We start from the raw sequence: 26,408 nt of genomic DNA on the forward strand, positions 1-26,408 counted from the left end.
GATGTGGGTGACATGGGTGAGGGTGTGGGTGATGAGTGTGGGTGATGGGTGATGGATGTGGGTGTGGTTGATGTGTGATGGGGCAATGGGTGTGGATGACCTGGGTGATGTGGGTGATGTGGGTGAGGGTGACGTGGGGTATGGATGTGGGTGTGGGTGGGTGTAGGTGTTGGGTGACAGAGTGATGGGTTTGGGAGTGGGTGACCTCCGTCACTGGCCTGACATACTGACTGCTCCTCTCCAGCTCTGCCACTCTGCCCATCACATTCCGGTGCCTGGAGGATAAAATTGGCCTGGACAAGAGAGTGACCAGATTTGTGTTGCCGGTGGGCGCAACCATTAACATGGACGGCACTGCCCTGTATGAGGCCCTCGCTGCGATCTTCATCGCCCAGATTAATAACCTGGATCTCAACTTTGGACAAATCCTCACCATCAGGTACATTATTCATATTTCAACCCCATCTCAGCTGTTGAGAGGTGGTAAGTCTACTGGGAAATTCTGGAACATTCCCTGGCATCGGGGCCTGAATGATGTGACGAGGTGGATAGGCTTGGATTTCTCCCTGTGGTGTTGGAAGCCGAGGTGGGAATGTGTGGAGGTTTATAAACTCCCAAGGAGCATTGGGAGTTGATGATCATGGTGAACATGTCTAAAACTACAGGAGAGAGGGGGCATATTTCATGGGCACCAGAGGTGTAGCATCTTCACATAAAATGTCGTGAGCTGATAGAAAAGCTGTCGGAGGGCAGTAGAGGCAATTTTAGCAATTAAAAGATGTTTAGACATGTATGTGGAAAGGAAAGGTTTAGAGGGACATGGGATGAAGACTGGTGAGTGGGTGTAGCTTGGTTTGACAGCTTGGCTGAAGGACACTTTGGGAAGAAGGACCTGCTTTGTCTCTGTAACTATTACTGACTCCTGGAATTCCCAATAATTGGGAATCAGTGGCCTGTCCACGTACAGTGGGATCCAGGGTCTGTGGGATCTCCAGATGGTGGAAGGTGTGGATATCCCCAGTATGGTGGGATCAGGGGTCTGGGAGATCTCCAGTTAGTGGAGTTGTGGATGTTGATGGTACCCCTGGTATTGGAGGACATTTTGGAGGAATCAAGCTGAATTGAGTTGATTATGGAATTCAGGGAGTGGACAATGGAATTCCAGTGCAGATTCTCATCAGAACAGCAGGAGATTGGAAATGACTGATCAGGATAAATACCCAGGTCCAGATGAGATGTCTCCCAGCCATGGAAAAAACCTAACATTCCAGCACAGCATAGGCCCTTCGCCCCATGCTGTTCTACCAACCTATATAAACCTACTCAACAATCTAAACCTTCCCAACCTTACACCAGAACCTTTCACTTTACCTGCATCATGTGCCTGTCTGAGTCTTTTAAATGCACCTATTGTACCTGCTTCCACCACCACCCCTCAGCAGTGACTATTCACTGCATTAAACACTTACCCCTGATGTCTCCCTTAAACTTCCCTCCCTTCTGGTCTCTGGTGTTTGCTACGCCCTCCTGGGAAACAGGTGCTGGTTGTCCACCCTATCTCTGCCTCTCATAACCTTGTAGACTTCGATCCAGTCTCCTCTCCTCCTTCTTCGCTCCAAAGAGAAATGTCCCAGCTCTGCTGACCTTGCCTCATGAGACTTATTTTCCAATCCAGGGAACATCCTGGTGAATCTCCTCTGCCCCTTCTCCGAAGCTTCCACATCCTTCCTGTATCGAGGTGACCAGAATTGAACACAATATTCCAAGTTTGACCTTCCAAAATGCACCATCCCACACCTATCTATATCCTGTTGTAACCTCCAGCCACCTTCAACACTATCCACAACACTTTGACAAACTTACTGACCCATCCTTTTAAGTCTTCATCGAGGTCATTCATGAGAATCACAGAGCGGGGTCCCAGAATAGATCCCTGTGGAACTCCACTAGTCACCGACATCCAGGCAGAATATGTTCCATCTACTACTACCCTCTGCTTTCTGCAGGCAAGCTAATTCTGAATCCACACGGCCGAGGTTCCATGGATCCCGCGCCTCATGATTATCTGGACAAGTCTCCCATGGGGAACTTTGTCAAATCCATGTAGACAACATCTACCTCAGACCCTCATCAATTTCTTTTGTTACCTCCTCAAAAACCTCAATTAGGCTCATGAGGCACGACCTTCCCTTCATGCCATGCTGACTATCCTTGAGTAGCCTGGATTTCTCCAAATGCTCATAGATCCTATTCTTAAGAATCGTCTCCAATAGTTTACAGCCCACTGATGCAAGCCTCATCCTCCAGCTCCTCTCCTGTGGTTAGGGAGGATGCAAAGATCCCTGCCAATGCCCCAGCATTCTCTTTCCTTGCTTCCTGTTGTAACCTGGAGAATCGGCATCTGGTGCCAGGGTCTTATCAAACTTAATGTTTTGAAGAAATTGGCCCTTCCTCTTTCCTAACCTCAACATGCTCCAGCACATAAATTTGTTCTACACTGACTTCACCTTGACCAAGGTCCTTCAGGACCTCCTCAACCTCCAGGCACACATTGCCTCTTTTATCCTTAAGTGGCCCCACCTTCATTTTCGTCATCCTTCTGTTCCTCATGTATGCATAGAACACCTTGCCTGCCAAGGCCTTCTCATACCCTGTTTGAGCTCTCCCAAGTCCTTTCGTACGTTCCTTCCTGACTACCATATACTTCTGATGAGCCCTTCCTGTTTCCTGTTTCCTAAACATGATGCAACGAAGGAGTAGAAGAGTTTGCTAGGGTGTTCACAGAGATGTTTTGATTTTCGCTGGCCACAGGTGAGGGGTCAGACTGGAGGACAGTAATTACAGCAGCAGGGGGAAGTCAGGTCATCAGTGGGATTGTGAGTGGGCCACACAGAACAGACGAGAGATGTAACAGGCCTTTCTCCACATCAACTATGCAAGTAGGAGGTCATCTCATGTATGAAGAACAGTGTGGCAAGGAAGCTCCTTCTGTCATTTTTCCAGCTGGTCCAAATCCTCCTGTGAGAGCCTCCTTTGCTGTGCACAACATCTTCAATCTGTGTGTCTCCTGGTGCTGTGTCCAGTTCCTCACTCGCCCTGGTGACTCGGAACACATTATCTGCTGAGTTATCCAGGCCTGGCTCATCCCCACCCTTCCTGTCCTCTCTGCCCGAGAATACATTGTGTGGGCTGGTGTCGGTTCTGATGGGGTACGAGAGGTGGCTCGTCTTTCTCCCACTGCTTAATACTGTTGCTTTTTCCTTGAACCAGCATCACGGCCACAGCCGCCAGCATCGGTGCTGCCGGAATCCCCCAGGCAGGCCTCGTTACCATGGTAATCGTGCTGTCATCAGTGGGACTTCCAACGGACGACATCAGTCTTATCATTGCAGTGGATTGGTTTCTGTAAGTCGGACCAGGGATTGCTGCTGGCAGGAGACCATTTGGCCCAGCGGCTTCATGTCAGCACCAGGCTGCATGGGGGAGGCACTGGTACTTACCAAGCAGAAGGACTTGGCCAAGTGGCAGGGAAAACTGAAGGGGGAAACCAGGAAGGGTAAAAGAAGACATGAGGTTGCTTTGCGGACAATGTGAAGGAAAATCCAAAGGGTTTCTACAGGTATATTAAGAGCAAAAGGGTTAGTAAGGGACAAAATGGGTCCCCTTGAAGATCAGAGTGGATGGCTTTGTATGAAACCAAAGGAGATGGTTAAATGGTTTTTTTTTATCAGTATTCATTCAGGAAACAGGCACAGAGTCGAGGAAAGTAAGGAAAACAAGCAGTGAGGTCATGGAACTTACACAGATTAAAGAGGAGGAAGTGCTTGCTATCATATAGCAAATAAGGGTGGATAAATCCCCAGGGCTTGACAAGATATTCCCTCGGACCTTGAGGGTGGCTTGTTTAGAAATCACAGGGGCACTGGCAGAAATATTTAAAATATCCTTATTCATGGGGGAGGTTCCGGAGGAGTGGAGGGTAAGTCACGTTGTTCCATGGTTTATAAAGGACTCCCACCAGGCTGTGGGTGACTGAAGACTGGATCATGTAAACCACAATGGAATTGGGATTTAAGAGGGTGCTGAAGGTTTCCTCATTGAGTCAGAGGTTTGGATCTCAGCTTGAGCACTTGGACATCAGGAGCGAGTTGGAGTTGGGTCTTCTGAGGAGCTTTCAGGTGGATACCTGGTGATTGAAAGAGGCAAGTGGAGTGATAGCTGGGGCCTTGACATCATTATAAGGAACTGGAGAGGTGCAGACAACTGGAGAGTGTACTGTTGTTCAAGAGGGATAAAAAGATGATCCAGGAAATAATTGGGCAATAAACTTCACGTCACCAGCACGGGAACTCTTAGCCGGTAAAATGAAGTGGTAGCTGCTGTGGAGAAGCAGTAAGTGAGTGGCCCAGTGTTAGAATGGGGACAGAGATTTGGCGAGCAGAGCTGAGGGGGGTGGGGGGGCAGATGCCGGCGGTGAGTGCAGCGCTGTGGGGATAAACGAAGATACAGGTAAAGAGCAGGTGCGATAAAGTCAGGAATTTCTCTGACTGCCCAGAATGAGCCGTGGGAATGGCAGCACGGGTGGTGGCCTCTTGCCCGGTGTGGTAAGCAACACGTTTGCTGACGGTTAGTGACACTGTGAGAAATGCATCCAGCTGCCGCTCCCTCCAGACCCTGACAGCGAACTGGAGCAGGGTGAAGTCAAGATCACTCAGGAGGCTGAGAGGGTGATGGACAAGATTTGCAGGGAAGTTTTCAAATGTGGCATTTTGAGGTCCAGAGTTTGCATGTTCCGGTCAGAAATAGAGGCAAGGCCAGCAGGGATTGTGAACTGTGGTTTTCAAAGAATATGGAGCCCTGGGGAAGGAGGAGGGTGGACAGCAGGTGCTGGCAACAAGGGGCAGAATCAGGAATGCAAGAAGGAAATCATTTGGGCAAACAGAAGACACGAGGTTGCTCTGGCAAAAAAGGGCTTCTACAGATATACAACATTACAACACAGAAACATGCCCTTCGGCCCTTCTTGTCTGTGCTAAACTTTTTTTTGCCTAGTCGCATTGACCTGTACCCAGTCCATAGCTCTCCATCCCCCTCCCATCCATGTCCCTGTCCAAATTCCTCTTTTTTTTTAAAAATTTTTTATTTTTCACACCATAAATCACATTAGCCATGATATACACTATTTCTTTTTCACACATATACAGTGACTTTTTCTCCCCCCCACCTCCTCCCAAGCCACCCCCACCCCCCCTCTCATCCATTTTAGGTATACAATCTAGGTTGCATTAAGCCAGTCAGACAATGTTGTCATTCAACAAAAATACACCAGAAATTCTACTGAGTCCATTCTTTTCTTTCCTTCTCCTTCCATCAACTTAGGTAATGTTTGTCCCCGGTAGGTTTTCGCTATTGTATTTAATGTAAGGCTCCTATACTTGTTCGAATATTTCAATATTATTTCTTAACCTATATGTTATTTTTTCTAATGGAATACATTTATTCATTTAAATTTAGTAGTTTCTTCCTTTTAATTTGGTTATGTATTCCATTAATATTTAAAGTCATATAGTTCAGCGTAGCCCTTTTATATTTTGTTTATCTTCTCTTTCCGTTTTTCCATCATTACCTTTCCTCCTTTTCCATTTCTGTTTTCTTATTTTCAACTCTTTATAAGACAACATTCCTACAACATCCAACATTTTCCTTATTCTCCTATTTCTATCTTATTTATCCCCAATCTCCCCTTCCCCTCCTGAGTTGTCCTTTATCCCTTGTCGGACAATCACATCTCCCCTCTCCATTTGGATTTGCGAATCCACTCGCAAGCGTCAACTGATTTTGCAGTGACCGCTATTTCCCCTCACCCCGCCCTCCCCAGAAAAGATTTCACTTTTCATATGTCACAAAGGTCACTCTTTTAATTCCCTCCTTATTCTCTCTATTCCATTACCTTCCCTTATTAATTCTTGTCTATACTATCTATATTTTCCTCTAAGTACAGATACATTCACGTATGCACATTGTCTCTATTCACTCTTATACCTCTTTACCCGCATACATATCAATCGTGATCATTTTTACTCTCATTACCCGTCTTCATCCCTCAGTCTATTTTTGTCTTTACCCACATACATATCAATGGTGATCATTTTTACTCTCATTACCCGTCTTCATCCCTCAGTCTATTTTTGTCTTTACCCACATACATATCAATCGTGATCATTTTTACTCTCATTACCCGTTTTCATCCCTCAGTCTATTTTTGTCTTTACCCACATACATATCAATCGTGATCATTTTGACTCTCATTACCCGTCTTCCTCCCTCAGTCTATTTTTGTAATTGTTCTGCAAATTTTCGTGCTTCTTCTGGATCCGAGAATAGTCTGTTTTGTTGTCCTGGAATAAATATTTTCAATACCGCTGGATGCTTTAGTATAAATTTATACCTTTTCTTCCATAAAATCGCCTTTGCTGTATTGAACTCTTTTCTCTTCTTTAGGAGTTCAAAACTTATATCTGGATAAATGAAGATTTTTTGCCCTTTATACTCCAGTGGCTTGTTGCCCACTCTTACTTTTTCCATTGTCTTCTCCAGTACCTTTTCTCTTGTAGTATATCTTAGGAATTTTACTACAATAGATATTGGTTTTTGTTGTGGTTGTGGTTTAGAGGCCAATGCTCTATGTGCCCTTTCTATTTCCATTTCTTGCTGTAGTTCTGGACATCCTAGGGTCTTAGGGATCCACTCTTTTATAAACTCCCTCATATTCTTGCCTTCTTCATCTTCCTTAAGGCCCACTATCTTTATGTTATTTCTTCTGTTATAATTTTCCATTGTATCTATTTTTTGAGCTAGTAGTTCTTAGATTCCTCCAATTTCTTTTTTAAGTCTTCTACCTCCATTTCTGCTGCTACTGCCCGCTCTTCCATCTTGTCCATTTTCTTTCCCATTTCTGTTAAGGTCATCTCTATTTTATTCATTTTCTCTTCTGTGTTGTTTATTCTTTTTCTTAAATCCTTAAATTCCTGTGTTTGCCATTCTTTAAATGACTCCATGTATCCTTTAATAAGAGCAAGTATATCCTTTACCTTGCCTTTCTTTTCTTCTTCTTCTTCCTCTTCCTCTTCTTCTTCCTCTGGGTTGGCCATCTGTTGTTTCTTTGGTGCCCTTTCCTTCTCTTCTTTCTTGTTTCTATTGTCTTCTGTGGTCTCTTCTTGCTGCAGGTGTTCTGCAGCTGTCGTTGCCGGCTGTGGAGATCGACTCCCCAGCTGGTCCCCCCTCCCGTCGGTGTGTTTTTTTTCATTCGCATCGTGCATGCGCGATACTTCGCGCACTTTTACTCGGCTCTGCGAGCCATTTTTTGTAGTCCATTATTTACCGACCTGAGGGAGCGGGTTTCTCTCTCCGCAGCGGGCCTCTTCGGACAGGTAAGGCCTTCACCTTTTTCCTCCTTTGTCTTCTCTTCCTCTCTTCTTACCGTTGCTTTCGATTTTTCTTTTTTTGTCGCCATCTTCTTTCCACCTTTATACTCACTTTTCTGTAATTTTTATTTCTGTGCCTTTGTGTTTTCCTTTGTTTTTCCCGACTTTTCTGGAGAGGGCTGGAGTTCACCGTCCGGCCACTACTCCATCACGTGACTCCTCCCCAAATTCCTCTTCAATGTTCAAATTGAGCCCACATTCACCAGTTGGCAGCTCGTTCCACACTCCCACCACACTCTGTGTGAAGAAGTGCCCCCTCGTGCTCCCCCTGAACATTTCTCCTTTCACTCTTAACCCATGTCCTCTGGTTTGTATCTCACCCACCCTTAGTGGAAAAAGCCGACCTACGTTTACTCTGTCTGTCCCCCTCATCATTTTAAATACCTCCATCAAATCTCCCCTCATTCTTCTATGCTCCAGGGAATAAAGTCCTAACCTGTTTAACCTTTCCCTGTAACTCAGTTCCTGAAGTCCAGGCAACATCCTAGTAAATCTTGTCGAATTCTTACAGATCAGACATGATTTATTAGAGTCATGAAATAAAACAGAAGTCACACAATAACCTTCAATCTGCCATGAGGCAGACAAAGATATGTTCTCATTAGGATTGCCTGGCACCCCTTACAGTCAGGGTGTCCCCCCCAGAGTTACCAAGTGTTTCCCCCCCCACCCCGAGTTACCTAGAGTCCATTTAAATAATCGGCAGCCTGAGCCAAGATCCAAGCCTCCCATACGACGAGAAAGCCCTCACTTCCAGGGCCTTTTGGGAGCCCCTCTTGCCCTCTAGACCCTCTTAAATCCCGGTTCCGATATGTGGTTTACATGACCCAGTCTCCAACTGCCCACAGCCTCGTACTTAGTTCTTTATAAACTACGGAACAATATGAGCTCCCCTCCACTCCTCCAGCACCTCCCCCGTGGATATTTCTGCCAGAGTCCCTGCAATTTCTACACGAGCTTCCCTTGAGGTCCAAGGGAATATCTTGTCAGACCCTGGGGATTTAGCCACCCTTATTTACTTTAAGACAGCAAGCACTTCCTCCTCTATAATCTGTATGGGTTCCATGACCTCACTGCTTGTTTTCCTTACTTCCCTTGACTCTGTTCCTGTTTCCTGAGTGAATAATGATGAAAAAAAAATTAAGATCTTCCCCCATTTCTTTTTGATCAACCCCCTATTTTTGTCCCCAGCCACTCACCCATCTGAGTTCCCGATGCCTCGACTGCCATCTCTCACCCAGGCAACACCCCCTCCCCCCACCACCACCCATCCGAGCTACTGACAGACCAGATGATGTAGGCACTTACCACAGTCAAATGTAATATAGGTGCGTAGTAGTCGACCACCTGAATTTTTCACTAAAAATTGATCCACAAAGTCCAACTAATACATGCATATATGTGGTTGTTGCTGTTTCAGCTCGAATGTCTTGTTGTCCTATGGTCTTTCAAGGGCGTCACTGTTGGCATAGTTACCAAGGTCGGCACTACCATTAGGCGAACTAGGCAGCTGCCTCGGGTGCAGAGCTAAGTGGGGTGCTGTTGCAGGGATATTCCAACAGCTCCGGAATCTCTGCGTCATGAATGATGTGGTTCTGACTAACACACTATTAGCACGTGCATTAGTCTGGTGAGGATAATGTCATGTCAAGTCAGTAACCTTCCATGCTCAGCCTGCCCCGGGCATAAAACAGCCTGGCACTGGTTCTAGCTGTTCCAACTCCAGTGGTCAGGACTGGGCTTCCAATCCTGCGCTGTCTCAGGAGTTTGTAAACTCTCCCTGCGTCTGCATGGGTTTAGCCGAAGGCTCCGGTTTCCCCCCCCATCATTAATAACCTACAGGGGTGCAAGTTAATGGGGTTCAGTTTGGGCCTTGAAGAGCCTGTGATCATTCTGGATGTCTAAATTGATGGGGCTGGGGGGGTGGCTCTGTGAATGGAGAGCTGAGGTAAAAGAGACAAAGGGAGGAAAACAGACTTAGGGGCAGTCAGGGGGGGGGAGGGTGGGGGAGGAGAGGTCGATGTTAATGCCATCTAGTTGGAAGGCACCAGTCGGAAGATGAGGTGTTCTTCTTCCAGTTTATGGGTGGTCTCAATCTGGCCGTGTATGTGACCATGGACAGACAGATCGGCGAGGGAATGGGACGGGGATTTGAAATGGGTGGCCACTGGGAGTAAATTCTTCTGCCTGTCTCGTTCCCTAAAAGGAGATCCAGTATTGGACTCTCTCTCTCATTGGTACCTCTATATATAGATTTAGAAAACCTTCCTGAACACATATGAAAAACTCCAAGCCGTCCAGCCCTTTTACAGGATGGGATACCCAGTCAATATGTGGATAGTTAAAATCCCCCGACGATCACACGCTTATGTTTCCTGCAACTGTCCGCTATCTCTCTACAGATTTGCTCCTCCAATTCTCACTGATTATTGGATGGTCTATAATACAACCACATGAGTGTGGTCATACCTTTCCTGTTCCTCAGCACCACCCATTTGGCCTCAGTAGACGAGCCCTCTGGTCTGTCAGGCCTGAGCACAACTGGGATACTTTCCCTGACGAACAATGCCCCTCCGCATTTACCAGCGTCTGACCATTTCTTCCTGCAGTGATGACCTTGACCACCTGTCCCAACAGAGACCACCTGTCCCTACAGTGACCACCTTGACCACCTGTCCCCACAGAGACAATCTGTCCCCATAGTGACCACCTTGACCACCTGTCCCCCCAGTGACTTCCTGTCCCCCCAGTGACTTCCTGTCCCCCCAGTGATCACCTGTCCTCACAGTGACCACCTGTCCTCACAGTGACCGCCTGTCCCCACAGTGACTTCCTGTCCCCCCAGTGACCGACTTTCCCCACAGTGACCGCCTGTCCCCACAGTGACCGCCTGTCCCCACAGTGACCGCCTGTCCCCACAGTGACCACCTGTCCCCCCAGTGACCGCCTGTCCCCCCAGTGACCGCCTGTCCCCCCAGTGACTTCCTGTCCCCCCAATGACTGACTTTCCCTACAGTGACCATCTGTCCCCACAGTGATCACCTTTCCCCACAGTGACCACCTTGACCACCTATCCCCACAGTGATTGCCTGTCCCCACAGTGACCACCTTTCCCCACAGTGACCATCTGTCCCCACAGTGACCACCTTGACCACCTGTCCCCATAGTGACTACCTTTCCCCACAGTGACTGCCTGTCCACACAGTGACCACCTTGACCACCTTCCACCATAGTGACCACCTTAACCACCTGTCCCCATAGTGACCACCTTGACCCCTTGTTCACACAGTGACTGCTGTCCCCACAGTGACCACCTTGACCACCTGTCCCCATAGTGACCACCTTGACCCCTTGTTCCCACAGTGACCATCTTTCCCCACAGTGACCATCTGTCCCCAAAGTGACTGCCTGTCCCCACAGTGACTATCTGTCCCCACAGAGACCACCTTGAGCACCTATCCCCACAGTGACCACCTTGACCACCTGTCCCCAAAGTGACTGCCTGTCCCCACAGTGACTATCTGTCCCCACAGAGACCACCTTGACCACCTGTCCCCAAAGTGACTGCCTGTCCCCCCAGTGACCACCTATCCCCACAGTGATTGCGTGTCCCCACAGTGACCACCTGTCCCCACAGTGACTGACTTTCCCCACAGTGACTGCCTTTCCCCATAGTGACCATCTGTCCCCACAGTGACCATCTGTCCCCACAGTGACCATCTGTCCCCACAGTGACCATCTGTCCCCACAGTGACCACCTTGACCACCTGTCCCCATAGTGACCACATTTCCCCACAGTGACTGCCTTTCCCCCCAGTGACTGCCTGTCCCCCCCAGTGACTGCCTGTCCCCCCCAGTGACTGCCTGTCCCCCCAGTGACTGCCTGTCCCCCCAGTGACTGCCTGTCCCCCCACAGTGACCACGTGTCCCCACAGTGACCACGTGTCCCCACAGTGACTATCTGTCCCCACAGAGACCACCATGACCACCTGTCCCCACAGTGACTGCCTTTCCCCACAGTGACTGCCTTTCCCCACAGTGACTGCCTTTCCCCACAGTGACTGCCTGTCCCCACAGTGACTGCCTGTCCCCACAGTGACTGCCTGTCCCCACAGTGACTGCCTGTCCCCAAGTGAACACCTTGACCACCTTCCCCCATAGTGACCACCTTGACCACCTGTCCCCACAGTGACCACCTGTCCCCACAGTGACCACCTGTCCACACAGTGACCACCTGTCCCCACAGTGACCACCTTGACCACCTTTCCCCAAAATGACTGCCTGTCCCCCCAGTGACTGCCTGTCCCCCCAGTGACTGCCTGTCCCCCCAGTGACTGCCTGTCCCCCCAGTGACTGCCTGTCCCCCAGTGACTGCCTGTCCCCAGTGACCACGTGTCCCCACAATGACCACGTGTCCCCACAGTGACCACGTGTCCCCACAGTGACTATCTGTCCCCACAGAGACCACCTTGACCACCTGTCCCCACAGTGACCACCTTGGCCACGTGTCCCCACAGTGACCATCTATCCCCACAGTGATTGCCTGTCCCCACAGTGACCACCTTTCCCTACAGTGACCATCTGTCCCCACAGTGACCATCTGTCCCCACAGTGACCAACTGTCCCCACAGTGACCACCTTTCCCTACAGTGATCATCTGTCCCCACAGTGACTGACTTTCCCCACAGTGACAGACTTTCCCCACAGTGACCACCTGTCCCCACAGTGACCACCTGTCCCCACAGTGACCACCTTGACCACCTGTCCCCATAGTGACCACATTTCCCCACAGTGACCGCCTTTCCCCACAGTGACTGCCTTTCCCCACAGTGACTCCCTTTCCCCACAGTGACTGCCTGTCCCCACAGTGACTGCCTGTCCCCACAGTGACTGCCTGTCCCCACAGTGACTGCCTGTCCCCACAGAGACCACCTTGAACACCTTCCCCCATAGTGACCACCTTAACCACCTGTCCCCACAGTGACCACCTGTCCCCACAGTGACTGCCTGTCCCCAGAGAGACCACCTTGACCACCTGTCCCCACAGTGACCACCTTGGCCACCTGACCCCACAGTGACCACCTGTCCCCACAGTGTCCACCTGTCCCCACAGTGACCATCTGTTCCCACAGTGATCACCTGTCCCCACAGTGACCACCTTGACCACCTGTCCCCACAGTGACCACCTGTCCCCACAGTGACTTCCTGTCCCCCCAGTGACCGACTTTCCCCACAGTGACCGCCTGTCCCCACAGTGACCGCCTGTCCCCACAGTGACCGCCTGTCCCCACAGTGACAGCCTGTCCCCACAGTGACAGCCTGTCCCCACAGTGACCGCCTGTGCCCACAGTGACCGCCTGTGCCCCCAGTGACCGCCTGTCCCCCCAGTGACCGCCTGTCCCCCCAGTGACCACCTGTCCCCCCAGTGACTTCCTGATCCCCCAGTGACTGACTTTCCCTACAGTGACCATTTGTCCCCACAGTGATCACCTGTCCCCACAGTGACCACCTTGACCACCTATCCCCACAGTGATTGCCTGTCCCCACAGTGACCACCTGTCCCCACAGTGACCACCTGTCCCCACAGTGACCACCTGTCCCCACAGTGACCACCTGTCCCCACAGTGACCATCTGTCCTCACAGTGACCACCTTGACCACATGTCCCCATAGTGACTACCTTTCCCCACAGTGACTGCCTGTCCCCACAGTGACCACCTTGACCACCTTCCCCCATAGTGACCACCTTAACCACCTGTCCCCATAGTGACCACCTTGACCCCGTGTTCACACAGTGACTGCTGTCCCCACAGTGACCACCTTGACCACCTGTCCCCATAGTGACCACCTTGAGCCCTTGTTCCCACAGTGACCACCTTTCCCCACAGTGACCATCTGTCCCCAAAGTGACTGCCTGTCCCCACAGTGACTATCTGTCCCCACAGAGACCACCTTGACCACCTGTCCCCAAAGTGACTGCCTGTCCCCAAAGTGACTGCCTGTCCCCCCAGTGACTGCCTGTCCCCCCAGTGACTGCCTGTCCCCCCAGTGACCGCCTGTCCCCCCAGTGACCATCTGTCCCCACAGTGACCACCTGTCCCCACAGTGACTGACTTTCCCCACAGTGACTGCCTTTCCCCCCAGTGACTGCCTGTCCCCCAGTGACTGCCTGTCCCCCCAGTGACTGCCTGTCCCCCCAGTGACTGCCTGTCCCCCAACAGTGACCACGTGTCCCCACAGTGACCACGTGTCCCCACAGTGACTATCTGTCCCCACAGAGACCACCATGACCACCTGTCCCCACAGTGATTGCCTGTCCTAACAGTGACCACCTTTCCCTACAGTGTCCATCTGTCCCAACAGTGACCATCTGTCCCCACAGTGACCACCTGTCCCCACAGTGTCCACCTTTCCCTACAGTGACCATCTGTCCCCACAGTGACTGACTTTCCCCACAGTGACTGCCTGTCCCCACAGTGACTGCCTGTCCCCAGTGACCACGTGTCCCCACAGTGACCACGTGTCCCCACAGTGACCACGTGTCCCCACAGTGACTATCTGTCCCCACAGAGACCACCTTGACCACCTGTCCCCACAGTGACCACCTTGGCCACGTGTCCCCACAGTGACCATCTATCCCCACAGTGATTGCCTGTCCCCACAGTGACCACCTTTCCCTACAGTGATCATCTGTCCCCACAGTGACTGACTTTCCCCACAGTGACAGACTTTCCCCACAGTGACCACCTGTCCCCACAGTGACCACCTGTCCCCACAGTGACCACCTTGACCACCTGTCCCCATAGTGACCACATTTCCCCACAGTGACCGCCTTTCCCCACAGTGACTGCCTTTCCCCACAGTGACTCCCCTTCCCCACAGTGACTGCCTGTCCCCACAGTGACTGCCTGTCCCCACAGTGACTGCCTGTCCCCACAGAGACCACCTTGACCACCTTCCCCCATAGTGACCACCTTAACCACCTGTCCCCACAGTGACCACCTGTCCCCACAGTGACCACCTGTCCCCACAGTGACCACCTTGACCACCTTTCCACACATGACTGCCTTTCCCCACAGTGACTGCCTGTCCCCAGAGAGACCACCTTGACCACCTGTCCCCACAGTGACCACCTTGGCCACCTGTCCCCACAGTGACCACCTGTCCCCACAGTGACCACCTGTCCCCACAGTGACCATCTGTTCCCACAGTGATCACCTGTCCCCACAGTGACCACCTTGACCACCTGTCCCCACAGTGACCACCTGTCCCCACAGTGACTTCCTGTCCCCCAGTGACCGACTTTCCCCACAGTGACCGCCTGTCCCCACAGTGACCGCCTGTCCCCACAGTGACAGCCTGTCCCCACAGTGACAGCCTGTCCCCACAGTGACCGCCTGTGCCCACAGTGACCGCCTGTGCCCCCAGTGACCGCCTGTCCCCCCAGTGACCGCCTGTCCCCCCAGTGACCACCTGTCCCCCCAGTGACTTCCTGTCCCCCCAGTGACTGACTTTCCCTACAGTGACCATTTGTCCCCACAGTGATCACCTGTCCCCACAGTGACCACCTTGACCACCTATCCCCACAGTGATTGCCTGTCCCCACAGTGACCACCTGTCCCCACAGTGACCACCTGTCCCCACAGTGACCACCTGTCCCCACAGTGACCATCTGTCCTCACAGTGACCACCTTGACCACATGTCCCCATAGTGACTACCTTTCCCCACAGTGACTGCCTGTCCCCACAGTGACCACCTTGACCACCTTCCCCCATAGTGACCACCTTAACCACCTGTCCCCATAGTGACCACCTTGACCCCGTGTTCACACAGTGACTGCTGTCCCCACAGTGACCACCTTGACCACCTGTCCCCATAGTGACCACCTTGAGCCCTTGTTCCCACAGTGACCACCTTTCCCCACAGTGACCATCTGTCCCCAAAGTGACTGCCTGTCCCCACAGTGACTATCTGTCCCCACAGAGACCACCTTGACCACCTGTCCCCAAAGTGACTGCCTGTCCCCAAAGTGACTGCCTGTCCCCCCAGTGACTGCCTGTCCCCCCAGTGACTGCCTGTCCCCCCAGTGACTGCCTGTCCCCCCAGTGACTGCCTGTCCCCCCAGTGACCGCCTGTCCCCCCAGTGACCATCTGTCCCCACAGTGACCACCTGTCCCCACAGTGACCGACTTTCCCCACAGTGACTGCCTTTCCCCCCAGTGACTGCCTGTCCCCCAGTGACTGCCTGTCCCCCCAGTGACTGCCTGTCCCCCCAGTGACTGCCTGTCCCCCAACAGTGACCACGTGTCCCCACAGTGACCACGTGTCCCCACAGTGACTATCTGTCCCCACAGAGACCACCATGACCACCTGTCCCCACAGTGATTGCCTGTCCTAACAGTGACCACCTTTCCCTACAGTGTCCATCTGTCCCCACAGTGACCATCTGTCCCCACAGTGACCACCTGTCCCCACAGTGTCCACCTTTCCCTACAGTGACCATCTGTCCCCACAGTGACTGACTTTCCCCACAGTGACTGCCTGTCCCCACAGTGACCATCTGTCCCCACAGTGACCATCTGTCCCCACAGTGACCATCTGTCCCCACAGTGACCACCTTGACCACATTTCCCCACAGTGACTGCCTTTCCCCACAGTGACTGCCTTTCCCCACAGTGACTGCCTTTCCCCACAGTGACTCCCTTTCCCCACAGTGACTGCCTGTCCCCACAGTGACTGCCTGTCCCCACAGTGACTGCCTGTCCCCACAGTGACTGCCTGTCCCCACAGTGACCACCTTGACCACCTTCCCCCATAGTGACCACCTTAGCCACCTGTCCCCACAGTGACCACCGGTCCCCATAGTGACCATCGGTCCCCACAGTGACCACCGGTACCCACAGTCACCAACTTGACCACCTTTCCACACATGACTGCCTTTCCCCACAGTGACTGCCTGTCCCCACAGTGACTGCCTGTCCCCACAGTGACCACCTTGACCACCTTCCCCAATAGTGACCACCTTAACCACCTGTCCCCACAGTGACCACCTGTCCCCACAGTGACCACCGGTACCCACAGTGACCACCTGTCCCCACAGTGACCACCGGTACCCACAGTGACCACCTGTCCCCACAGTGACCACCTTGACCACTTTTCCACACATGACTGCCTTTCACCACAGTGACTGCCTGTCCCCACAGAGACCACCTTGACCGCCTGTCCCCACAGTGACCACCTTGGCCACCTGTCCCCACAGTGACCACCTGTCCCCACAGTGACCGCCTTTCCCCATATTGACTGCCTTTCCCCACAGTGACCACCTGTCCCCACAGTGACCATCTGTCCCCACAGTGACCATCTGTCCCCACAGTGACCATCTGTCCCCACAGTGACCACCTTGACCACCTGTCCCCATAGTGACCACATTTCCCCACAGTGACTGCCTTTCCCAACAGTGACTGCCTTTCCCCACAGTGACTGTCTGTCCCCACAGTGACTGCCTGTCCCCACAGTGACTGCCTGTCCCCACAGTGACTGCCTGTCCCCACAGTGACTGCCTGTTCCCACAGTGACCACCTTGACCACCTTCCCCCATAGTAACCACCTTAACCACCTGTCCCCACAGTGACCACCTGTCCCCAAAGTGACCACCGGTACCCACAGTGACCACCTGTCCCCACAGTGACCACCTTGACCACCTTTCCACACATGACTGCCTTTCCCCACAGTGACTGCCTGTCCCCACAGAGACCACCTTGACCACCTGTCCCCACAGTGACCACCTGTCCCCACAGTGACCACCTGTTCCCACAGTGATCACCTGTCCCCACAGTGACCACCTTGACCACCTGTCCCCACAGTGACCACCTTGACCACCTGTCCCAACAGTGACCACCTGTTCCCACAGTGATCACCTGTCCCCACAGTGACCACCTGACCCACAGTGACCACCTGACACCACAGTGACCATCTGTCCCCACCATGACCATCTGTCCCCACAGTGACCACCTTGACCACCTATCCCCACAGTGATTGCCTATCCCCACAGTGATTGCCTGTCCCCACAGTGACCACCTTTCCCTACAGTGACCACCTGTCCCCACAGTGACCACCTTTCCCTACAGTGACCATCTGTCCCCACAGAGACCATCTGTCCCCACAGTGACCATCTGTCCCCACAGAGACCATCTGTCCCCACAGTGACCATCTGTCCCCACAGTGACCACCTTGACCACCTGTCCCCATAGTGACCACTTTTCCCCACAGTGACTGCCTTTCCCCACAGTGACTGCCTTTCCCCACAGTGACTCCCTTTCCCCACAGAGACTCCCTTTCCCCACAATTACTTCCTGTCCCCCCAGTGACCGCCTGTCCCCACAGTGACCGCCTGTCCCCACAGTGACCGCCTGTCCCCACAGTGACCGCCTGTGCCCACAGTGACCGCCTGTCCCCCCCGTGACCACCTGTCCCCACAGTGACTTCCTGTCCCCCCAGTGACTGACTTTCCCTACAGTGACCATTTGTCCCCACAGTGATCACCTGTCCCCACAGTGACCACCTTGACCACCTATCCCCACAGTGATTGCCTGTCCCCACAGTGACCACCTTTCCCTACAGTGACCACCTGTCCCCACAGTGACCATCTGTTCCCACAGTGATCACCTGTCCCCACAGTGACCACCTTGACCACCTGTCCCCACAGTGACCACCTTGACCACCTGTCCCCACAGTGACCACCTGTTCCCACAGTGATCACCTGTCCCCACAGTGACCACCTGACCCCACAGTGACCACCTGACCCCACTGTGACCACCTGACCCCACAGTGACCATCTGTCCCCACCGTGACCATGTGTCCCCACAGTGACCACCTTGACCACCTATCCCCACAGTGATTGCCTGTCCTAACAGTGACCACCTTTCCCTAGAGTGACCATCTGTCCCCACAGTGACCATCTGTCCCCACAGTGAACACCTGTCCCCACAGTGACCACCTTTCCCTACAGTGACCATCTGTCCCCACAGTGACTGACTTTCCCCACAGTTACTGCCTGTCCCCACAGTGACTGCCTTTCCCCACATTGACTGCCTTTCCCCACAGTGACCACCTGTCCCCACAGTGACCATCTGTCCCCACAGTGACCATCTGTCCCCACAGTGACCATCTGTCCCCACAGTGACCACCTTGACCACCTGTCCCCATAGTGACCACATTTCCCCACATTGACTGCCTTTCCCCACAGTGACTGCCTTTCCCCACAGTGACTCCCTTTCCCCACAGTGACTGCCTGTCCCCACAGTGACTGCCTGTCCCCACAGTGACTGCCTGTCCCCACAGTGACTGCCTGTCCCCACAGTGACCACCTTGACCACCTTCCCCCATAGTGACCACCTTGACCACCTTCCCCCATAGTGACCACCTTAACCACCTGTCCCCACAGTGACCACCTGTCCCCACAGTGACCACCGGTACCCACAGTGACCACCTGTCCCCACAGTGACCACCTTGACCACCTTTCCACACATGACTGCCTTTCCCCACAGTGACTGCCTGTCCCCACAGAGACCACCTTGACCACCTGTCCCCACAGTGACCACCTGTTCCCACAGTGATCACCTGTCCCCACAGTGACCACCTTGACCACCTGTCCCCACAGTGACCACCTTGACCACCTGTTCCCACAGTGACCACCTGACCCCACAGTGACCACCTGACCCCACAGTTACCACCTGACCCCAAAGTGACCACCTGACCCCACAGTGACCACCTGACCCCACAGTGACCATATGTCCCCACCATGACCATCTGTCCCCACAGTGACCACCTTGACGACCTATCCCCACAGTGATTGCCTATCCCCACAGTGATTGCCTGTCCCCACAGTGACCACCTTTCACTACAGTGGCCATCTGTCCCCACAGTGACCACCTGTCCCCACAGTGACCACCTGTCCCCACAGTGACCACCTGTCCCCACAGTGACCACCTTTCCCTACAGTGACCATCTGTCCCCGCAGTGACTGACTTTCCCCACAGTGACTGCCTTTGCCCACAGTGACCACCTGTCCCCACAGTGACCATCTGTCCCCACAGTGAACATCTGTCCCCACAGTGACCACCTGTTCCCATAGTGACCACATTTCCGGACAGTGACTGCCTTTCCCCACAGTGACTGCCTTTCCCCACAGTGACTGCCTTTCCCCACAGTGACTCCCTTTCCCCACAGTGACTGCCTGTCCCCACAGTGACTGCCTGTCCCCACAGTGACTGCCTGTCCCCACAGTGACCACCTTGACCACCTTCCCCAATAGTGACCACCTTAACCACCTGTCCCCACAGTGACCACCTGTCCCCACAGTGATCACCGGTACCCTCAGTGACCACCTGTCCCCACAGTGACCACCTTGACCACTTTTCCACACATGACTGCCTTTCACCACAGTGACTGCCTGTCCCCACAGAGACCACCTTGACCACCTGTCCCCACAGTGACCACCTGTCCCCACAGTGACCACCTGTCCCCACAGTGACCACCTTAACCACCTGTCCCCACAGTGACCACCTGTCCCGACAGTGACCACCGGTACCCACAGTGACCACCTGTCCCCACAGTGACCACCTTGACCACCTTTCCACACATGACTGCCTTTCCCCACAGTGACTGCCTGTCCCCACAGAGACCACCTTGACCGCCTGTCCCCACAGTGACCACCTTGGCCACCTGTCCCCACAGTGACCACCTGTCCCCACAGTGACTGCCTTTCCCCATATTGACTGCCTTTCCCCACAGTGACCACCTGTCCCCACAGTGACCATCTGTCCCCACAGTGACCATCTGTCCCCACAGTGACCACCTTGACCACCTGTCCCCATAGTGACCACATTTCCCCACAGTGACTGCCTTTCCCAACAGTGTCTGCCTTTCCCCACAGTGACTGTCTGTCCCCACAGTGACTGCCTGTCCCCACAGTGACTGCCTGTCCCCACAGTGACTGCCTGTCCCCACAGTGACTGCCTGTCCCCACAGTGACTGCCTGTCCCCACAGTGACTGCCTGTTCCCACAGTGACCACCTTGACCACCTTCCCCCATAGTAACCACCTTAACCACCTGTCCCCACAGTGACCACCTGTCCCCAAAGTGACCACCGGTACCCACAGTGACCACCTGTCCCCACAGTGACCACCTTGACCACCTTTCCACACATGACTGCCTTTCCCCACAGTGACTGCCTGTCCCCACAGAGACCACCTTGACCACCTGTCCCCACAGTGACCACCTGTCCCCACAGTGACCACCTGTTCCCACAGTGATCACCTGTCCCCACAGTGACCACCTTGACCACCTGTCCCCACAGTGACCACCTTGACCACCTGTCCCAACAGTGACCACCTGTTCCCACAGTGATCACCTGTCCCCACAGTGACCACCTGACCCACAGTGACCACCTGACACCACAGTGACCATCTGTCCCCACCATGACCATCTGTCCCCACAGTGACCACCTTGACCACCTATCCCCACAGTGATTGCCTATCCCCACAGTGATTGCCTGTCCCCACAGTGACCACCTTTCCCTACAGTGACCACCTGTCCCCACAGTGACCACCTTTCCCTACAGTGACCATCTGTCCCCACAGAGACCATCTGTCCCCACAGTGACCATCTGTCCCCACAGAGACCATCTGTCCCCACAGTGACCATCTGTCCCCACAGTGACCACCTTGACCACCTGTCCCCATAGTGACCACTTTTCCCCACAGTGACTGCCTTTCCCCACAGTGACTGCCTTTCCCCACAGTGACTGCCTTTCCCCACAGTGACTCCCTTTCCCCACAGAGACTCCCTTTCCCCACAATGACTTCCTGTCCCCCCAGTGACCGCCTGTCCCCACAGTGACCGCCTGTCCCCACAGTGACCGCCTGTCCCCACAGTGACCGCCTGTCCCCCCCGTGACCACCTGTCCCCACAGTGACTTCCTGTCCCCCCAGTGACTGACTTTCCCTACAGTGACCATTTGTCACCACAGTGATCACCTGTCCCCACAGTGACCACCTTGACCACCTATCCCCACAGTGATTGCCTGTCCCCACAGTGACCACCTGTCCCCACAGTGACCATCTGTTCCCACAGTGATCACCTGTCCCCACAGTGACCACCTTGACCACCTGTCCCCACAGTGACCACCTTGACCACCTGTCCCCACAGTGACCACCTGTTCCCACAGTGATCACCTGTCCCCACAGTGACCACCTGACCCCACAGTGACCACCTGACCCCACTGTGACCACCTGACCCCACAGTGACCATCTGTCCCCACCGTGACCATGTGTCCCCACAGTGACCACCTTGACCACCTATCCCCACAGTGATTGCCTGTCCTAACAGTGACCACCTTTCCCTACAGTGACCATCTGTCCCCACAGTGACCATCTGTCCCCACAGTGAACACCTGTCCCCACAGTGACCACCTTTCCCTACAGTGACCATCTGTCCCCACAGTGACTGACTTTCCCCACAGTTACTGCCTGTCCCCACAGTGACTGCCTGTCCCCACAGTGACCATCTGTCCCCACTGTGACCATCTGTCCCCACTGTGACCATCTGTCCCCACAGTGACCACCTTGACCACCTGTCCCCATAGTGACCACATTTCCCCACAGTGACTGCCTTTCCCCACAGTGACTGCCTTTCCCCACAGTGACTGCCTTTCGCCACAGTGACTCCCTTTCCCCACAGTGACTGCCTGTCCCCACAGTGACTGCCTGTCCCCACAGTGACTGCCTGTACCCACAGTGACTGCCTGTCCCCACAGTGACCACCTTAACCACCTGTCCCCACAGTGACCACCTGTCCCCACAGTGACCACCGGTCCCCACAGTGACCACCGGTACCCACAGTGAACACCTGTCCCCACAGTGACCACCTTGACCACCTTTCCACACATGACTGCCTTTCCCCACAGTGACTGTCTGTCCCCACAGAGACCACCTTGACCACCTGTCCCCACAGTGATCACCTTGGCCACCTGTCCCCACAGTGACCACCTGTCCCCACAGTGACCAACTGTCCCCACAGTGACCACCTGTCCCCACAGTGACCAACTGTTCCCACAGTGATCACCTGTCCCCACAGTGACCACCTTGACCACCTGACCCCACAGTGACCACCTGACCCCACCGTGACCACCTGACCCCACCGTGACCATCTGTCCCCACCGTGACCATCTGTCCCCACAGTGACCACCTTGACCACCTATCCCCACAGTGATTGCCTGTCCCCACAGTGACCACCTTTCCCACAGTGACCACCTTTCCCTACAGTGACCATATGTCCCCACAGTGACCACCTGTCCCCACAGTGACTGCCTTTCCCCACATTGACTGCCTTTCTCCACAGTGACCACCTATCCCCACAGTGACCATCTGTCCCTACAGTGACCATCTGTCCCCACAGTGACCATCTGTCCCCACAGTGACCACTTTGACCACCTGTCCACATAGTGACCACATTTCCCCACAGTGACTGCCTTTCCCCACAGTGACTGCCTTTCCCCACAGTGACTCCCTTTCCCCACAGAGACTCCCTTTCCCCACAATGACTTCCTGTCCCCCCAGTGACCGACTTTCCCCACAGTGACCGCCTATCCCCACAGTGACCGCCTGTCCCCACAGTGACTGCCTGTGCCCACAGTGACTTCCTGTCCCCCCAGTGACTGACTTTCCCTACAGTGACCATTTGTCCCCACAGTGACCGCCTATCCCCACAGTGACCGCCTGTCCCCACAGTGACTGCCTGTGCCCACAGTGACTTCCTGTCCCCCCAGTGACTGACTTTCCCTACAGTGACCATTTGTCCCCACAGTGATCACCTGTCCCCACAGTGACCACCTTTCCCTACAGTGACCACCTGTCCCTACAGTGACCACCTGTCCCCACAGTGACCATCTGTCCTCACAGTGACCACCTTGACCACATGTCCCCATAGTGACTACCTTTCCCCACAGTGACTGCCTGTCCCCACAGTGACCACCTTGACAACCTTCCCCAATAGTGACCACCTTAACCACCTGTCCCCATAGTGACCACCTTGACCCCTTGTTCACACAGTGACTGCTGTCCCCACAGTGACCACCTTGACCACCTGTCCCCACAGTGACCACCTTGATCCCTTGTTCCCACAGTGACCACCTTTCCCCACAGTGACCATCTGTCCCCAAAGTGACTGCCTGTCCCCCCAGTGACTGCCTGTCCCCCCAGTGACTGCCTGTCCCCCCAGTGACTGCCTGTCCCCCCAGTGACTGCCAGTCCCCCCAGTGACCGCCTGTCCCCCCAGTGACCATCTGTCCCCACAGTGACCACCTTGACCACCTGTCCCCAAAGTGACTGCCTGTCCCCACAGTGACTATCTGTCCCCACTAAGACCACCTTGACCACCTGTCCCCAAAGTGACTGCCTGTCCCCCCAGTGACTGCCTGTCCCCCCAGTGACTGCCTGTCCCCCCAGTGACTGCCTGTCCCCCCAGTGACTGCCTGTCCCCACAGTGACCAACTTGACCACCTGTCCCCATAGTGACTACCTTTCCCCACAGTGACTGCCTGTCCCCACAGTGACCACCTTGACCACCTTCCCCCATAGTGACCACCTTAACCACCTGTCCCCATAGTGACCACCTTGACCCCTTGTTCACACAGTGACTGCTGTCCCCACAGTGACCATCTGTCCCCAAAGTGACTGCCTGTCCCCACAGTGACTATCTGTCCCCACAGAGACAACCTTGACCACCTATCTCCACAGTGAACACCTTGGTCACCTGTCCTCACAGTGACCACCTGTCCCCACAGTGACCACCTGTCCCCACAGTGACCACCTGTCCCCACAGTGACCACCTTAACCACCTGTCCCCACAGTGACCACCTGTCCCGACAGTGACCACCGGTACCCACAGTGACCACCTGTCCCCACAGTGACCACCTTGACCACCTTTCCACACATGACTGCCTTTCCCCACAGTGACTGCCTGTCCCCACAGAGACCACCTTGACCGCCTGTCCCCACAGTGACCACCTTGGCCACCTGTCCCCACAGTGACCACCTGTCCCCACAGTGACTGCCTTTCCCCATATTGACTGCCTTTCCCCACAGTGACCACCTGTCCCCACAGTGACCATCTGTCCCCACAGTGACCATCTGTCCCCACAGTGACCACCTTGACCACCTGTCCCCATAGTGACCACATTTCCCCACAGTGACTGCCTTTCCCAACAGTGTCTGCCTTTCCCCACAGTGACTGTCTGTCCCCACAGTGACTGCCTGTCCCCACAGTGACTGCCTGTCCCCACAGTGACTGCCTGTCCCCACAGTGACTGCCTGTCCCCACAGTGACTGCCTGTCCCCACAGTGACTGCCTGTTCCCACAGTGACCACCTTGACCACCTTCCCCCATAGTAACCACCTTAACCACCTGTCCCCACAGTGACCACCTGTCCCCAAAGTGACCACCGGTACCCACAGTGACCACCTGTCCCCACAGTGACCACCTTGACCACCTTTCCACACATGACTGCCTTTCCCCACAGTGACTGCCTGTCCCCACAGAGACCACCTTGACCACCTGTCCCCACAGTGACCACCTGTCCCCACAGTGACCACCTGTTCCCACAGTGATCACCTGTCCCCACAGTGACCACCTTGACCACCTGTCCCCACAGTGACCACCTTGACCACCTGTCCCAACAGTGACCACCTGTTCCCACAGTGATCACCTGTCCCCACAGTGACCACCTGACCCACAGTGACCACCTGACACCACAGTGACCATCTGTCCCCACCATGACCATCTGTCCCCACAGTGACCACCTTGACCACCTATCCCCACAGTGATTGCCTATCCCCACAGTGATTGCCTGTCCCCACAGTGACCACCTTTCCCTACAGTGACCACCTGTCCCCACAGTGACCACCTTTCCCTACAGTGACCATCTGTCCCCACAGAGACCATCTGTCCCCACAGTGACCATCTGTCCCCACAGAGACCATCTGTCCCCACAGTGACCATCTGTCCCCACAGTGACCACCTTGACCACCTGTCCCCATAGTGACCACTTTTCCCCACAGTGACTGCCTTTCCCCACAGTGACTGCCTTTCCCCACAGTGACTGCCTTTCCCCACAGTGACTCCCTTTCCCCACAGAGACTCCCTTTCCCCACAATGACTTCCTGTCCCCCCAGTGACCGCCTGTCCCCACAGTGACCGCCTGTCCCCACAGTGACCGCCTGTCCCCACAGTGACCGCCTGTCCCCCCCGTGACCACCTGTCCCCACAGTGACTTCCTGTCCCCCCAGTGACTGACTTTCCCTACAGTGACCATTTGTCACCACAGTGATCACCTGTCCCCACAGTGACCACCTTGACCACCTATCCCCACAGTGATTGCCTGTCCCCACAGTGACCACCTGTCCCCACAGTGACCATCTGTTCCCACAGTGATCACCTGTCCCCACAGTGACCACCTTGACCACCTGTCCCCACAGTGACCACCTTGACCACCTGTCCCCACAGTGACCACCTGTTCCCACAGTGATCACCTGTCCCCACAGTGACCACCTGACCCCACAGTGACCACCTGACCCCACTGTGACCACCTGACCCCACAGTGACCATCTGTCCCCACCGTGACCATGTGTCCCCACAGTGACCACCTTGACCACCTATCCCCACAGTGATTGCCTGTCCTAACAGTGACCACCTTTCCCTACAGTGACCATCTGTCCCCACAGTGACCATCTGTCCCCACAGTGAACACCTGTCCCCACAGTGACCACCTTTCCCTACAGTGACCATCTGTCCCCACAGTGACTGACTTTCCCCACAGTTACTGCCTGTCCCCACAGTGACTGCCTGTCCCCACAGTGACCATCTGT

General features: G+C 54.2%; 1 protein-coding gene and 1 long non-coding RNA gene across 2 annotated transcripts in view; one reads left to right on the forward strand and one right to left on the reverse strand.

The window, feature by feature from the left end:
* LOC138746695 (uncharacterized) overlaps nt 1-8,892 on the reverse strand; it is a 246,045-nt gene extending 237,153 nt beyond the window's left edge. The window contains exon 1 of the long non-coding RNA XR_011347054.1: nt 8,793-8,892. This is a non-coding gene — a long non-coding RNA (uncharacterized lncRNA). The remainder of the gene's footprint in view (nt 1-8,792) is intronic.
* Nucleotides 1-26,408, forward strand: part of LOC138746603 (excitatory amino acid transporter 1-like) — a 69,417-nt gene that overhangs the window by 24,564 nt on the left and 18,445 nt on the right. Inside the window, exons 6-7 of the mRNA XM_069904922.1 lie at nt 245-439; nt 3,271-3,405. Of these exons, the coding sequence (XP_069761023.1) occupies nt 245-439; nt 3,271-3,405 (330 nt within the window). The remainder of the gene's footprint in view (nt 1-244; nt 440-3,270; nt 3,406-26,408) is intronic.

Source organism: Narcine bancroftii, chromosome 1, assembly GCF_036971445.1.
Source record: "Narcine bancroftii isolate sNarBan1 chromosome 1, sNarBan1.hap1, whole genome shotgun sequence".
In the NCBI taxonomy this organism is placed as follows: domain Eukaryota; kingdom Metazoa; phylum Chordata; class Chondrichthyes; order Torpediniformes; family Narcinidae; genus Narcine; species Narcine bancroftii.